We start from the raw sequence: 17,318 nt of genomic DNA on the forward strand, positions 1-17,318 counted from the left end.
CATATTGCACTCCATCTTTTTCTCCTCCTAAAATCACACTCCAAACTTGCAATAATAAAAGAAAAATACGAAGTATGCTGTAAACCTGAGACAAAAACCAGAAAGTGCTGAAAAAAACTCAGCAAGAGAGTTAACATTTCTCGGTCAGTAACTCTTCCAAAGTTAACTCTCTCTCTCTACAAACATGGTCAGACCTGGGCCTGGGCTTTACCTGTGCTTTCTGGTTTTGTCTCTGCAAATATTACTGTTCCATTACTTCCCTGATTTTCTCACATTTTGTCACTCCACACCAGAATCATTATTCTCCCACAACATGCATATCCTCAAAACATGTCACTGTGCTGCCATTAACATTCCCCTTCTTTCTTGCAAAAAAAAATCTCGCTAGTAATCAGAAAAGGAGATGACGGCAGAAGGGACAGCCATCACCAACATCCTTAGCACACTCCCAGTGGTGGTCACAGAGATTGCAGGATTAATCATGTCAGGTAGATGATGAAGCTGAAAAATGCACATTTTAGAGTTCTTCACCATTTCACCCTCCTTTTATAGTTGGAGTACCACCATGACATATTATCTATGTCAAAATGCAGCTGTTTTCAACAACTATTCATCCACATCTACCTTAAAACTTTGTTACTTTTAAGGTGAACTGAGAGTCCCCAATGATTTGACAACTGGAACAGAACAACATCTATACACACAATGGCATAATCATATCTCAGCAAGCATCAAGGACTTTGGTTGGTCTCACAGTTGTGCACAATTCAACTTCAATTGGCAAAACTGTCACTAAATTTAAAGCTGAAACTTTATTGCTGGAACAGCACAGCAGGTCAGGCAGCATCCAGGGAACAGGAGATTCGACGTTTCGGGCACAGGCCCTTCTTCAGGCCTGTGCCCGAAACGTCGAATCTCCTGTTCCCTGGATGCTGCCTGACCTGCTGTGCTGTTCCAGCAATAAAGTTTCAACTTTGATCTCCAGCATCTGCAGACCTCACTTTCTCCACTAAATTTAAAGCAGCAATTACATTCACTCGAATTAAATATGTGTTTTAAAAAAACTGCACTAAAAGCAAACTCACCACAAAACTGGATATGGTCCAAGGATGAATTGATCACTTTTGAGAATTTCCATTACAGTGGAACCTCGATTATCCGAATGTGATGGGCAGGCACTATTTCGTTCAGATAATTGATTATTTGGTTAATTGATTAAAGGCCTTTCCTCTGGGACTCGGACTTTTCTGTTAAGTCTGCTCCCCATTCAGGAGTCGGGGTAGCAGCACACCGCACGTGGGCCCTGGCCTCCACTCCACCCCCCCCTCCCAAAACCCCATCCCACACCGACTCCCACGCGTCCTCCCCACAACCCCGTCCAACACAGCCCAACCCACCCATCACCTGGCTCTCCGTCCAACCCCGACCCCCCGCCTGACCCCCAATGCCGTCGCCCCTCCCGCCTGCCATCCCAACCCCACCCAACCACATCCAACCGCACACATGCGCCCAACCCCACCCTCCGCCTGCACCCCCAACCCTGTCCAACACGGAACCCTACCTGCCCAACCCTGCCCCTCCACGCTGCCCAACCCCATCCAACATGGCCCCCCCCACCCTATCCAACACCACCCCCCCCCCCCCCACTCCTGCCCGTCCCCACCTCCAATCCCATCCAACACCGCTCCCTGTCTACTCCACCCCCTCCCCCTATCGGGACCTCACGATCTCCTTCAGATAATCGAAATTCCTCTGTAATTGTTTTTGGAGGCCTTCGAAGGGGTTCCAAAACTTAAATTGGTACACTAACAAGCTACGTTTTAACAAATTCAAAAGTGCTTGGCTTTAAATTTACCAAGAAACTGAACGTGTGTGTTTTTTTAAAAGGTACCATTAGTGATTTAAAATAAGGTTATGCTTACAGTTGGTGGATTGACAGTGGGATGAATATACTTTTTTTTTCGTGATGAACTCATGTTATTTACCAACTCTGGATCACCTCATTTTACATACTATCAGAATTATATCCTTGAATCCAACAGGAAACAGCAAAGGTTTTTGATTAACTGTTCATTCACCTTCTTTACCTTTGGCTGATTACATTCCTATGAACCTTGCAAGATTTTGCATTGAAGATGCTAAATAAATTTAAGTCGTAAATTTACATGGTCATAGACATGAAAGGTAGCTAAGATTTTGTTCACTGCATAAATCAGCCCAACTTAATAGTAACATGCAGATCCACTAAAAATACATCATCTGTCAAGAGGTCAATGAATGAAACTACATCATGCTGTTCTCACTCACAATCATAAACCTTCACTCGTAGAAATCCTTTAAGAATAACCTTCATAATCCAAAAGTAACAATATACGAGACAAATAAAAGTAAACATTCTCTTCTGAACTAAAGCAACTTATACAGTGGATTTGGGCCTTTATTTTAATCAGATAATCTAAGACCATTTCAAGCACATGGAATCAAACTAATGTGGCTTAACTCCACTTACACGCACTTTCTAGTCACTAGATCAACAAAATCTAATAAGGGGAGAAAACGTGTTTATATTTCAAATATTAAGCAAAATAAAACCATGAAATACAAAGTAATGGTATTAGCTCACCCTCCAAATTTGGTATAAAGAGATACTGTATACATCCCAGGTTGGCTGGAATCTCTCACAACAAAACCTCCTTCTTTATCCTGTAAAGTAAATTAATTGAAAATTAAAACCTTTGCAAAATAATATTCAACCAAACTAACATTTAGAAATCATAGTTAGTGGTTGCTTCACCCAAAAAAAAACCCTTGCCATTGGCTAGCAAGATGAAGAGGGATTTCTAGAGCAATAAAAATTAAGACAGTATTCTTCATAAAACCAAAAGTACTTCATGTTGGCCGAGCCAGGTAAGGATGGTGGTTTGCCTTCCCTAAAGGACATTAGTGAAGTAGATAGATTTTCAATGATGATCAACAAAGGTAACAGGACTGCTATTAAATTATTTTTTAATAGCAGATTTCCCTTTTTTTTCTTACAGAATTCAAATTTCATCATCTGCCATGGTTGGACTCGAACCCCTGTCCCCAGAATCATAAACCATAGAATCTCAACTGTGCAGGTCGAGGCTGTTCAGCCCATCAAGTCTAGATCGACCCTCCGAAAAGCAAACCATACAGACCCATGCTGAGAACAGAGCTGAAAATGTGTTGCTGGAAAAGCGCAGCAGGTCAGGCAGCATCCAAGGAACAGGAGAATCGACGTTTCGGGCATAAGCCCTTCTTCAGGAATGAGGAAAGTGTGTCCAGCAGGCTAAGATAAAAGGTAGGGAGGAGGGACTTGGGGGAAGGGCGTTGGAATTGCGATAGGTGGAGGGAGGTCAAGGTGAGGGTGGAGGTGGAGAGGTCAGGAAGAAGATTGCAGGTTAGGAAGGCGGTGCTGAGTTCGAGGGATTTGACTGAGACAAGGTGGGGGGAGTGGAAATGAGGAAACTGGAGAAATCTGAGTTCATCCCTTGTGGTTGGAGGGTTCCCAGGCAGAAGATGAGGCGCTCTTCCTCCAACCGTTGTGTTGCCATGGTCTGGCGATGGAAAGGTCTAGGAAGGGGAGGGAGGAGTCTGACACATCTTCTGCAGCTACACTGGCACCACCCCCCACCTTTTCCACCGCTACATCGATGACTGTATCGGCGCTGCCTCGTGCTCCCACGAGGAGGTTGAACAGTTCATCCATTTTACCAACACCTTCCACATTGATGCCCTGGGGTTGAAGTGTTCCGAAGCGGAAGATGAGGCGTTCTTCCTCCAGGCATCTGGTGGTGAGGGAGCGGCGGTGAAGGAGGCCCAGGACCTCCATGTCCTTGGCAGAGTGGGAGGGGGAGTTGAAATGTTGGGCCACAGGGCGGTGTGGTTGATTGGTGCGGGTATCCCAGAGATGTTCTCTAAAGCGCTCTGCTAGGAGGCGCCCAGTCTCCCCAATGTAGAGGAGACCGCATCGGGAGCAACGGATACAATAAATGATATTAGTGGATGTGCAAGTAAAACTTTGATGGATGTGGAAGGCTCCTTTAGGGCCTTGGATAAAGGTGGGGGAGGAGGTGTGGGCGCAGGTTTTACAGTTCCTGCGGTGGCAGCGGAAGGTGCCAGGATGGGAGGGTGGGTTGTAGCGGGGCGTGGACCTGACCAGGTAGTCACGGAGGGAACGGTCTTTGCGGAAGGCGAAAAGGGGTGGGGAGGGATATATATCCCTGGTGGTGGGGTCCGTTTGGAGGTGGCGGAAATGTCGGCGGATGATTTGGTTTATGCGAAGGTTGGTAGGGTGGAAGGTGAGCACCAGGGGCGTTCTGTCCTTGTTACGGTTGGAGGAGTGGGGTCTGAGGGCAGAGGTGCAGGATGTGGACAAGGTGCATTGGAGGGCATCTTTAACCACGTGGGAAGGGAAATTGCGATCTCTAAAGAAGGCAGCCATCTGGTGTGTTCTGTGGTGGAACTGGTCCTCCTGGGAGCAGATACTGCGGAGGCGGAGGAATTGGGAATACGGGATTGCATTTTTGCAAGAGGTAGGGTGGGTAGAGGTGTAATCCAGGTAGCTGTGGGAGTTGGTGGGTTTGTAAAAAATGTCAGTGTCAAGTCGGTCGTCATTAATGGAGATGGAGAGGTCCAGAAAGGGGAGGGAAGTGTCAGAGATGGCCCAGGTAAATTTAAGGTCAGGGTGGAATGTGTTGGTGAAGTTGATGAATTGCTCAACCTCCTCGCGGGAGCACGAGGTGGCGCCAATGCAGTCATCAATGTAGCGGAGGAAGAGGTGGGGAGTGGTGCCGGTGTAATTACAGAAGATCAACTGCTCTACGTAGCCAACAAAGAGACAGGCATAGCTGGGGCCCATAAGTGTGCCCATGGCTACCCCTTTGGTCTGGAGGAAGTGGGAGGATTCAGTAGGCAGCAAACAAGAGATGACTCAAGCCACTTCCAGACTGGGGAATACACTTCCCGAGACAGCCTGACAATAGACTTCCTAGCCCTCAGTAAGCACAACTGCTCCGGAAGCCCTAAGGGCAGTCTCACTCCTCACACATACTGGAACTTCACAAAGGATGCTTAGACTGAAAGGCGCCAAGGTACCTTGCTTGCAGACTACCTACAATGGAAACCCATTGATGCCAGGATGTGAAACATTAGCACCTACTCTCACAATGGATCGGAATCTCCTGACTGATTGCTGCTACCGGACAGCCGATTGTCCTCCCATTGATTATGTTTTACTCTTGATTGTACTGTACTTCACACCACATTACTGTAGTCCTATAAAACTGCCTGTACTCACTGCTCCAGGAGGAGAACCCTTGATCTATATGTACACACTGTCAGTTCTGTGTCAGCCTAGTCCATTTCTCTTCCAGTGATATCATTTGTAAGAAACAGTTTGTCACTTTCACCTGATCCACACTTGTGTGGTCTTTGTTCAATTGGGTAATTTCTCCGACACCAGGGAAAAGACAATTACCATTAACTCTATCGACATCTCTAACTGAAGGGTAGAAGATTAACTTTGTATATTTCAGTGAAAAGTCCCAGCCAACCAGCCTTTCTTTATAACTCAAACCTTTCATACCCAACAACATCCATACTTAATACTGCAACCCCTTTGAAATAAAGGCCCACATGCCACTTGCCTTCCCAACAGTTGCTTACCTATTAACTTTGTAATGAGCATACAAGGATTCCCAAATTCCTGTGTAGATCAATAATTACCAATTGTGAACCCTCCAGACATATTCAGCTTTTTCTTTCTTCCAACCCAAGTGGATAACTTCAGACTTTCTCACATTATACAATATCTACCACCGATTTCATTAATTACATAACTTGTGTATATCACTTTTCATCCTCCTCACGGCTTAATATACCATCAGCAAATTTGGATATAGTCTCCTCATTCAAGTCATTGATATATATTGTGAATAGCTTAGACTCCAATAATGATCCTTGTAGCATCTTACTAGTTAAAGCCTGCCAACGCAAACATAATCTGTTTATTCCTCTGTTTTTTCTGTCAATTAACTAATCCTTATTCATGCTTTCATATTAGCCCCAATCCTATGATTCATGAACTTGCATAACTGCCACTTGTATTTATTAAACAGTTTCTGAAAATCCAATTATACTGTAATCCTTTATCTACCTCCCACTCATACCTTCACAAAAACAGATGTCAAACATAATTACCCTTTCATATACACCTGATCTATTTTGATTTTTCAAGTGCTCTGTTAGCATGTCAATACTGAATTCCTATTTTCAATACTACCGATGGCAGGTTAAAGACTTCCCTTTTGCTACAACTGCCAATACTGATTTAAGAAGAAATAGAAATTTGTACAAAGTTTTATTAATTTGTCAGATTGATAGATGGTGAATTATTTTGGCATATGATAATGAAATGAAGCATCGCAGCAATTTTGTATTTCACCCCTACACCAAGGTGTTTGACTGATTTTCACATCAGGATCATCACTAGTGTTTCCTCTTGCTTCACTCTGCAAAGGTAAAGTTCACAATCTTTCAGGTCCATGCTCCACCTCACTGACAGAGCAGGCGAAATAAGTCAGTGATATGGAGCAGTGAGATCCCATCTTGGTCAACTTGCACTAACGACACTTTCATGACAATGTGAAGTGTGACACCCTTTTCCTCATATTAGATCCAGTGCTGGTAAAAGTCGGGTGTGAGTCTGATGCTCCAATGCCATTCGTTTGATTCAATGGGTGAGCTGTTAGTGAGTTGCAGGAGTTGATGGACCATGGCAGATGGTAGAATTCAAACTCGATTAAAAGAAAAGACATCTGGAATGTCAGAAAAATGCATCAAGTTCTGTAATGCCCTTTAGGGAAGGAAACTACCTCCTTATCTGGTTGACTCCTTACCCACATTACCTATGACTCCAGAACCACAGCAATGTGATTGACACTGCCCTCAGTTGCTAGAAAGTCTCAAAAAAGAAATGAAACCAAATAGACCACATGGCATTGACCTAGGTACCAGAAACGATAACTGCAAAACTCTTCCAGTCAGCACTGAAAAAAGTCCTTCTCAGTAAAATCTTGGGACTAGAGACAACATTGAGAGAACTGTCTTCGACTAGTCAAGCAACAGGCTTCATAACGATATTCTGAGAATCAAGACTTATAAACAATATCCCAGTCACCACCAACACCATCCCTGGATACGTTCTGTCCCAACAGTAGGACAGATCCAGGAGAGGTGGTCGCACAATGGTGTACAGTCAGGAATGGGTTGCCCTGGGAGTACTCATCATTGACTCTGGACACCACGAAGAATAGCAACATCAGTTCAAACATGGTCAAAGAAACACCCTCAGTTACCACAATGCCCACCTCACCTGTTGATAAGTACACCTCCATTCTGAACAACACTTGGAGGAGCACTAAGTGGCAAGGGTACATAAGGTACTGTGGGTGGGGGATTTCAATGTTTAGCACCAAAGAGGCTCAGCAGTAGCTCTACTGATTGAGCTGGTCAAATCCTAAAAGACCAGATTGGGTCTATGGCAGATAGAGAGAGAACCACAAGTGGGTAAAACACAATTGACTTCATCCCCACCAACCTGCCTGTCCCAGTTGCATCTGTCCATGATAATATCAGTAAGAGTGGCCACTGCACGGTGCTTGTGGAGATGAAGCTCTGCCTCCACATTAAGAACACCTTACATCATGTCATGTAGCACTATCACCATGCTAAATTGGACAGACCTTGAACAGAAATAGCAGCTCAAGACGGGGCATCCATGAGATGCTCGGCCATCAACAGCAGCAGAATTGTACTCCAATATAATCTGTAACCTCATGGTTTGGCATATCCTCCATTCTCTCATTACCATCAAGCCAGTGGATACAGGAGGGCTTGCCAGGAGCAGCACCACATATACCTAACAATGTGTCAACATGCTGAAGCTACAAAACAGGACCACTTGTGTGCCGATTAGCATAAGCAAAGAATAATAAATAGATTAGACCTAAGCTCCACAGTCCTGCCACATTCAGCAATGAATGGTGGTGGACAAGTAAACTCATTGGAGGAGCAGGCTCAACAAATATCCCATATTCATTGATGGGATAAGCCGAGCTCATCAAAAGACAAGGCTGAGATATTCTTGATCATTTTCAGCCAGAGAGCTGATTGGATGATCCATCTCCACCTCCTCCAGAGATGCTAGTTTACAGCCAATGTACATGATATCAAGAATCGGTTGGAGCACTGGATACTGCAAATACTATAGGCACTGACAACATTCAGGCAATATTCCTTAATACATGCTCCAACACTTGCCACGCCTTGAACCAAGCTGTTATGGTACAGATACAACACTGGCATCTACCTAACAAAGCCCAGGTATGTGGTCCACATACAATGCAAGATAAAAATCGGATGCAGCCAATTACGACCCGATAGGTTGATCCAATCATTAGCAAAATGATGGAAAGTGTAATCTATTGTGCTATCAAATAGCATCTGCTTAGCAATAACCTGCTCAGTGATGCCAATTTCTGCCACAGCTCCTGACCTCGTTACAGCCTTGGTTCAAACACTGACATAAAAGCTTATGTCCGTCAAAGGTGAAAGTGACTGCTTTTGATATTAGACCTCGTGTCTGACATTGAGGAGCCCTAACAAACCTGGAGTCAATAAGAAAATTCTCCAATGGTTAGAATCATACATGGCACAAAGAAAGATGTTTGTGGTTACTGGAAGTCAGTCAACACAGGACATCTCTGCAGGAGATCCTCTGGGTAGTGTCCTAGGCTCAATCATTTTCAGCTGCTTCATCAACAAATTTCCCTCCATTCTAAGGTCTGAAATGGGTTGTTCACTGATGATTGCACAACGTTAAGCATAATTTGTAATTCTTCAGGTACTGAAGCAGTCTGTGTTCAAATACAGCAAGGCCTGGGCTGAAAAGCGGCATGTACAATTTGTGCTACAAAATGAACCTTTATTATTACCCTTTGACATCCAGCAGTGTTCCCATCACTGGATTCTACACTAGCAACATTCTGGGGTTTACCATTGATCATAAACTCAACTGGACTCACAACATTAACACAGTGGCTACGAGAGCAGGTCAGAGTCCAAGAATCTTTCAGCAAATAACTTATCTCATGATACCCCAATGCCCATCCACCATCGACAAGACACATATGAAGAATGTGATGGAATACTCCCCACTTGTCTGGATGTATGCAGCTTCAACAACGATCAAAAAAAATTTACATCATCCAGACAAAGCAACTCGGTTGATTGGCATCACATCCATAAACATCCATACTCAGTAGTATGTGTTATCTAGAAGATGCACTGCAGAAATTCACCAAGGCTCCTTTGACAGCACATTCCAAACTCTCAAGCATTTCCATCAAGTAGGACAAGAACTTCAGACACATGGAAACACCATCATCTGCAAGTTCCTCTCCAAGCCACCCACCATCCTGACTTGGAAATATATCGTTCCTTTAGTGTCTGCTTGGTAATAAAGCTAAAATTCCCTTCCTAATGGTATTGTGAGTCTACCTACATGGACTGCAGTGGATCATGATGCAGCTCACTATCACATTCTCAAGGGCAACTCTGAATGGAAAATAAAAGTTGGCCCAGCCTATGATGCCCACACCTGCATAAATTAATAAAATATTTTGTGGACATCAACATTTTATAGTGAAGGAGTATGATGATCAAATTATTGATTTTTAATCGTATTGGCTTTGCAAAGAGTATTAGCCTTGACAGTTACATAATATAATGGGAATTTTAAGTGTTTAATCAAACACCAAACAAGTGGACATTATCTACATTTTGTATCTCATTGAAAGGAAAGCGCATCCAATGATGCACGACTCCAAATGATGACGATTCGAGATCAGCAGAGCGAATACTGAAGTTCTTGCGGTATAAGATAATGGTCCTGATGAGGTTAACATTCGTATGACATTGGATTCACTCAATCTATTGATATCATACACAGACTGAGGGTGGAAACAAAGAGTTCTTCGCTAGCTTTTGGAAGGTCAGATTTATTTGTACCAGATCCCAAACGTCCCAGTCATTAAGTATGACCAGACGTCAAAAAGTTTAACTGTTGAGTTTTAGCTATCTCGTGCAGAGAAAGGTGGAGAAGTCAATCTTGGAAAACAGTGCCAATCTTAGGAATGGGGATTCACATTCCCAATGGTGAATGAATGTCGATCCCAGAGAGAAGGCTGGATTTAAAGAAGTCCAGATCAGATGGCTGCTTTGTCAATACTTAAGTTACTTAGTACTTCCCTTCTCAATATAACCCCCATTATAGCCTCTTCATATTCTGCACTATTTCCATAAACCCAGATGTAAGCCCAACTAGACTTCAACTATAGCCCAGTACCAATGGACGATTTGCACTCTTGGTATCAGATCAACATTTCTTCCCTTACTCTCAGACTGCTGTTCTTTTTATCCTGCTTCCATTTTAGATTGCCTTTTCCAAACTCCCCAAATTTTAATTTCAAATTCTTCTTCTTAAGCAGTCAAAGATGGCTTGCGTCTACACAAAGGTATTAGACAATGGCTGAATCCAATTCACAACCTACAGTCTGTCACAGGTAGGACAGACAGTGATTGGTGGAACGGGCATGTGGTAATGGTGAGAAGATGCCTGGGTTGCCTCATGCTCCTTTCATTGTCAATGCTTGACTTCAGCTTTCTGTCAGCAATGGGACTGGAGATAGTCAGATCCTTTATTTGGGATCTTGGGGCAGGGTTTCCCCAAGATCAATGGGAAGGTTGAACTGTTCAAGGAAGCTATGAAGGTTCTGTTAATCATTTTCTCTACTGTCCTGGGGCATGCTTGCCATGTCGAAGCTCCAAGTACAGTAGTTATTTTGGAGGTTTGTGTCAGAGATGCAGACTAAATAATGCAATACTGCATTCAAAGCCCTGCTACGAGTGGGGTCGGGGGTGTTCACTGAAGCAGATGGGTGCAATTTATTTTTTGCATCTCAGTTAGCCATTTACTTTTTTTTAAAATCATTTTACACATGTTCATATAATTTGCTCCCTCCCCCTTCTTTTTGTTCTGTTTAAAACATTATTCATGTTTTACAAACATCCATTTCTGGTTAATATTGTATTTAAATTTAAATTAATTCATAATTAGTTCACAGCTTCTGAGAAGCTAGATGATTGAACTCATCAAGATCAATGATATTACACAACAGATGGATAATTTACACTTTGCACCAGTCAATCATAGAAAAACTGTCAATTCTGAATTATATGCACACGCTCACTGAACTCCCCTTTCTTGTTCTTAAAATTGCTGAAATAATGGTGGGCCAAAAGATGGAGAAGTTTAAGAACAGAGTCGCAGAATGTAAGACCATAAAATAAAAGAGATATAAAAGAGCAGGCAGCTAGTTTAATGAAATATTGAGGTGGTAGTAACTATGAGGAAATAGCATGATAAAAATGTTGAGGCCTGAGGCAGATCAGCCATGAATGACAGTGCAGGTTTAAGGGCTGAATGGTCTACTCCTGCTCCCACTTATGTTCGTTGTGATTTTATTTTCAGTATTGGAATGAATGTACACGAAGAAATAGCTCAGTTCTGGATCAAGCAGCATGTTGAGAATCAGTATTTACTGATGAGATGTGAGATGGCACTCAGGGAACACATTTTAGGCACAAACAAAGGAATGGCTTTGTTAACGTTGAAGAAAATTGTGATTTATTATATATTAGCTAGGAAATTATAAACTGGAGCAACAAACGTGCAGCAATAGAAGAGCAGAAAAACAGAGCTAGGTGTGTTAGTACGCAGGGTGAAAATCAATCAACAGTTTTGGATGAGATTTCCAAATGGCAACATATAAGTAAGTAAGTGGCTACTGGGCAGCACAGTAGCTCAGTGGTTAGCACTGCAGCTCAGTGGTTAGCACTGCTGCCACAGCACCAGGGACCTCGGATCGATTCCAGCCTCGGGCGATCGTCTGTGTGGAGTTTGCACATTCTGCCCGTGTCTGTGTGGGTTTCCTCCAGGTGCTCCAGTGCAGGTTAGGTGAATTGGCCATACTAAATTGTCCATAGTGTCCAGGGACGTGTAGGTTAGGTGCATTAGTCAGGGGTGAACATTGAATAATAGGGTAGGGCAATGGGTCTGAGTGGGCTACTCTTTAGAGGGTCAACATGGACTTGTTGGGCCGAATGCCCTGTTTCCACTCTAGGGATTCTATGAAGAGGAAACTGGTGGGGACATGATACATGACTAGTCTTGCTCACTGTTCAGAGAATTGACACAAAACACAGATTCATGGTGTAATGCACAATTGTTAAGTAACTTCCAGACATGATAGCTTTCTTCAACTGAGGACACGAATAGTAGCAGTGGGGCCAGAGACCAGCAGATCCTCATGGTCGTCTGTGTCATTGAAGTAGTGGCTGCTGTTGCCAATGTACTCAAAATTGACAAGAGATTGATATCAAAGGTAAGAAAGGGCAGGAGGGGGATTTCAGTGTGGGGGATGTCACAGGGGTGGCCGAATGAGGTGGACTCCATCAGACACCCAGAATGTCAGGCAATGAATGCCCCGTCACCTCAGAGGCAGCCAGTAATCCAACAGCACTTGCCAAGCAACCTTCACGAGACAAAGGGAATCTGTGCAACTCTCTTGTAATCTCTCATCAACCATTTAATTGTGGAGGGCTGAGGGATAATGAGTGTCACTGGCTCATTAAACTTGAACTTGATTGACATCTAATCACCAGTAGCTGGGAATTCTATGTCAGCCGTTCTGCCCTGGGAAGCAATTGTGAAGATTTTTCCACTACAGTGAGACTTGCGTGGGCCTTCTCTCGCAATTAAGTGTGTCATGATTCACCCCATGACAGGGTGGGTTTAGTGTATCCAAACTGAATAAGTCTTGGACAGCTTAATTGAATATTAAACATGAGTTACATTTCCAATTAACACGAAGAATATATTTTGTCATTACCTCAGACCTCAATAACTGTTCCGCTTTACTTCTATTTGCATTTTTGCAATACCACCTAAATAAAAATGGAGAAAAAGGCAGAAGTTAGGCACAATTTCCAGCAAACTAGGTATTCAATATTATTGCTGTGAATGAACAAAATCAAAAACAAAATACAATACATGTAAAGTTCGTAGTCTGTTGATGTGAGTAATCTGTGTGTGAACTGGCTGATCTGGGTTATGGAGTACTTTGGAAAATCCATTGAAAGTGAAGGTGGTTCAACAATTCTAATTATTATACAACAACAGCCTTAAAGCTGACAAATGCTGCAAAGATCTAGCATCTATTGGAGTCTGCCCCAGTACTATAACTCAGTGAGAATCTTGTTTCATGTTATTCTAAAATAACAATTAACAGAGTCAAAGAGCTGTACAGCATGGAAAAAACCCTTCGATCCAACCTGTCCATGCCGACCAGATATCCCAACCCAATCTAGTCCCAGCTGCCAGCACCCGGCCCATATCCCTCCAAACCCCTCCTATTCATATACACATCCAAATGCCTCTTAAATGTTGCAATTGTACCAGCCTCCACCACATCCTCTGGCAGCTCATTCCATACACGTACCACCCTTTGCGTGAAAAAGTTGCCCCTTAGGTCTCTTTTATATCTTTCCCCTCTCACCCTAAACCTTTGCCCTCTAGTTCTGGACTCCCCGACCCCAGGGAAAAGACTTTGCCTATTTACCCGATCCATGCCCCTCAATTTTGTAAACCTCCATAAGGTCACCCCTCAGCCTCCGACGCTCCAGGGAAAACAGCCCCAGCCTATTCAACCTCTCCCTATAGCTCAAATCCTCCAACCCTGACAACATCCTTGCAAGTCTTCTCTGAACCCTTTCAAGTTTCACAACATCTTTCCGATAGGAAGGAGACCAGAATTGCATGCAATATTCCAACAGTGGCCTAACCAATGTCCTGTACAGCCGCAACATGACCTCCCAACTCCTGTACTCAATACTCTGACCAATAAAGGAAAGCATACCAAACGCCTTCTTCACTATCATATCTACCTGCGACACCACTTTCAAGGAGCTATGAGCCTGCACTCCAAGGTCTCTATGTTCAGCAACATTCCCTAGGACCTTACCATTGAGTGTATAAGTCCTGCTAAGATTTGCTTTCCCAAAATGCAGCACCTCGCATTTATCTGAATTAAACTCCATCTGCCACTTCTCAGCCCATTGGCCCATCTGGTCCAGATCCTGTTATAATCTGAGGTAACCCTCTTCACTGTCCACTACACCCCCAATTTTGGTGTCATCTGCAAACTTACTAACTGTACCTCTTATGCTCGCATCCAATCATTTGTGTAAATAACAAATAGTGGACCCAGCACCGATCCTTGTGGCACTCCACTGGTCACAGGCCTCCAGTCTGAAAAACAACCCTCCACCACCACCTTCTGTCTTCTACCTTTGAGCCAGTTCTGTATCCAAATGGTTAGTTCTCCCTGTATTCCACAAGATCTAACCTTACTAATCAGTCTCCCATCGGGAACTTTGTCAAATGCCTTACTGAAGTCCATATTGATCACATCTACTGCTCTGCCCTCATCAATCTTCTTTGTTACTTCTTCAAAAAACTCAATCAAGTTTGTGAGACATGATTTCCCACACACAAAGCCACGTTGACTATCCCTAATCAGTCCTTTCCTTTCCAAATACATGTACATCCTGTCCCTCAGGATTCCCTCCAACAACTTGCCCATCACTGAGGTCAGGCTCACCGGTCTATTGTTCCCTGGCTTATCTTTACCGCCCTTCTTAAACAGTGACACCACATTTGCAAACCTCCAGTCTTCCAGCACCTCACCTGTGACTATCGATGATACAAATATCTCAGCAAGAGGCCTAGCTGTCACTTCTCTAGCTTCCCACAGAGTTCTCGGGTGCACCTGATCAGGTCCTGGGGATTTATCCACCTTTACTCATTTCAAGACATCCAGCACTTCCTCCTCTGTACTCTGAACATTTTGCAAGATGTCACCATCTATTTCCGTACAGTCTATATCTTCCATATTCATTTAGTATCTCCCCCATTTTCTGTGGCTCCACACAAAGGCCGCTTTGCTGATCTTTTGGGGCCCTATTCTCTCCCCAGTTACTCTTTTGTCCTTAATATATTTGTAAAAACCCTTTGGATTCTCCTTAATTTTATTTGCCAAAGCTACCTCATGTCCCCATTTTGCCCTCCTGATTTCTCTCTTAAGTATACTCCTACTTCCTTTATATTCTTCTAAGGATTCACTCAATCTATCCTGTCTATACCTGACATATGCTTCCTTCTTTTTCTTAACCAAACCCTCAATTTCTTTAGTCATCCAGCATTCCCTATACATACCAGCCTTCCCTTTCACCCTGACAGGAATATACTTTCTCTGGATTCTTGTTATCTCATTTCTGAAGGCATCCCATTTTCCAGCCGCCCCTCTACCTGCAAACATCTGCCTCCAATCAGCTTTCGAAAGTTCTTGCCTAATACCGTCAAAATTGGCCTTTCTCCAATTTAGAACTTCAACTTTTAGATCTGGTCTATCCTTTTCCATCACTATTTTAAAACTAATAGAATTATGGTCACTGGCCCCAAAGTGCTCCCCCACTGACATCTCATCTGCCCTTCCTTATTTCCCAAGAGTAGGTGCAAAACTTGACCTTCTCTAGTAGGTACATCCACATACTGAATCAGAAAATTGTCTTGTACACACTTAAGAAATACCTCTCCATCTAAACCTTTAACACTATGGCAGTCCCAATCGATGTTTGGAAAGTTAAAATCCCCTACCATAACCACCCTATTATTCTTCCAGATAGTTGAGATCTCCTTACAAGTTTGTTTCTCAATTTCCCTCTGACTATTAGGGAGTTTATAGTACAATCCCAATAAGGTGATCATCTCTTTCTTATTTCTCAGTTCTACCCAAATAACTTCCCTGGATGTATTTCCAGGAATATCCTCCCTCAGCACAGCTGTAATGCTATCCCTTATCAAAAATGCCACTCCCCCTCCTCTCTTGCCTCCCTTTCTATCCTTCCTGTAGCATTTGTATCCTGGAACATGATCCACTGTGATTTTAACAAGACATGAAATAAATTTTGAACCGAAGTCAGAATCTTAAATTATTATATATTGACTAGTTTTAAACACTAGTAATGAATAGCTAGTATTTATAGACTGCTCATTTTGTTGTATTATATTCTCAAACAATCATTGTCCAGGTTTGAATACATGAAGAAACCATACTTTTATTTTCACTTGAGAGCATTTTGAGGTTAATCTAAAAAACTGGACTTAACAGAGGGTTTTTGGGGGAGGGGGGGGGGGGCGGTGCCACAATCTATTTTAAAAGGGAAAATAAATAAGAAAACACTTCTGTTATGAAAAGAAGAGGAGAATTCCATTTCCCTCTCTCCCCATCCATAACAACATAAATCAGAGCCATCAGGTTCTCAACCTTTGTACCAATGGGAGTAATTTCTTTCTGTCCACCATGGAGATCCCTTGTGCTTTTGAGCAGCTCTGTCAAATCTCTTGCATCAACTTTGTTAATCTATTCACCTAACTGAAGTCTCTCATCTCATAAGCCATTTCATACATCTTTTCTGCACACTCTTCAATACCTTCATATCTCTTCTCAGGTGTGGTGCCCAGTATTCTGCACAGTTACTTGGCTGCAGACAGAACTAAAAAAAAATCATTTAAGGAAACTAATATGGAGGCTTTGTTCCACAGCTATGCATTCAGTACACTCAAAACACATTTGATCAAGCCTACAAACCTGGCTGATGACTCACCAGTACCTCACGTGACTCATCACTTAAAGGGACACTGTTCCAACATAACACACCCCAACTATAATACATAACGCCCAGAATTTGATAAAACACTCCAAATAAGGCTGAACCAGAGTTTGGTTAATGTTCATTGTAGAGCTGAAAATGTGTTGCTGGAAAAGCGCAGCAGGTCAGGCAACATCCAAGAAGCAGGAGAATCGACGTTTCAGGCTGAAGAAGGGCTCATGCCCGAAACGTCGATTCTCCTGCTCCTTGGATGCTGCCTGACCTGCTGCGCTTTTCCAGCAACACATTTTCAGCTCTGATCTCCAGCATCTGCAGTCCTCACTTTCTCCTCCTTAATGTTCATTGTAACTTGCTTGCCTTTGTACTATCTTAATGCATACTTCACAGAATCCATATGCACTAACAATCACTTTGTCAAACTGCCCTGCTACCCTCATTGATCC

General features: G+C 43.1%; 1 protein-coding gene across 7 annotated transcripts in view; it reads right to left on the reverse strand.

Annotated features, from left to right (window-relative positions):
* tec (tec protein tyrosine kinase) overlaps positions 1-17,318 on the reverse strand; it is a 151,808-nt gene that overhangs the window by 41,206 nt on the left and 93,284 nt on the right. For all 7 annotated transcript variants that reach the window (XM_087987933.1, XM_043691438.2, XM_043691420.2 and 4 more), the window contains 2 exons: positions 13,035-13,089; positions 2,624-2,703 (listed from right to left, as the gene is read on the reverse strand). In XM_087987933.1, the coding sequence (XP_087844059.1) occupies positions 2,624-2,703; positions 13,035-13,089 (135 nt within the window). The remainder of the gene's footprint in view (positions 1-2,623; positions 2,704-13,034; positions 13,090-17,318) is intronic.

Source organism: Chiloscyllium plagiosum, unplaced genomic scaffold (assembly GCF_037043375.1).
Source record: "Chiloscyllium plagiosum isolate Xiang-an unplaced genomic scaffold, Cpla_swu_hap1 HiC_scaffold_1, whole genome shotgun sequence".
Lineage (NCBI taxonomy): Eukaryota > Metazoa > Chordata > Chondrichthyes > Orectolobiformes > Hemiscylliidae > Chiloscyllium > Chiloscyllium plagiosum.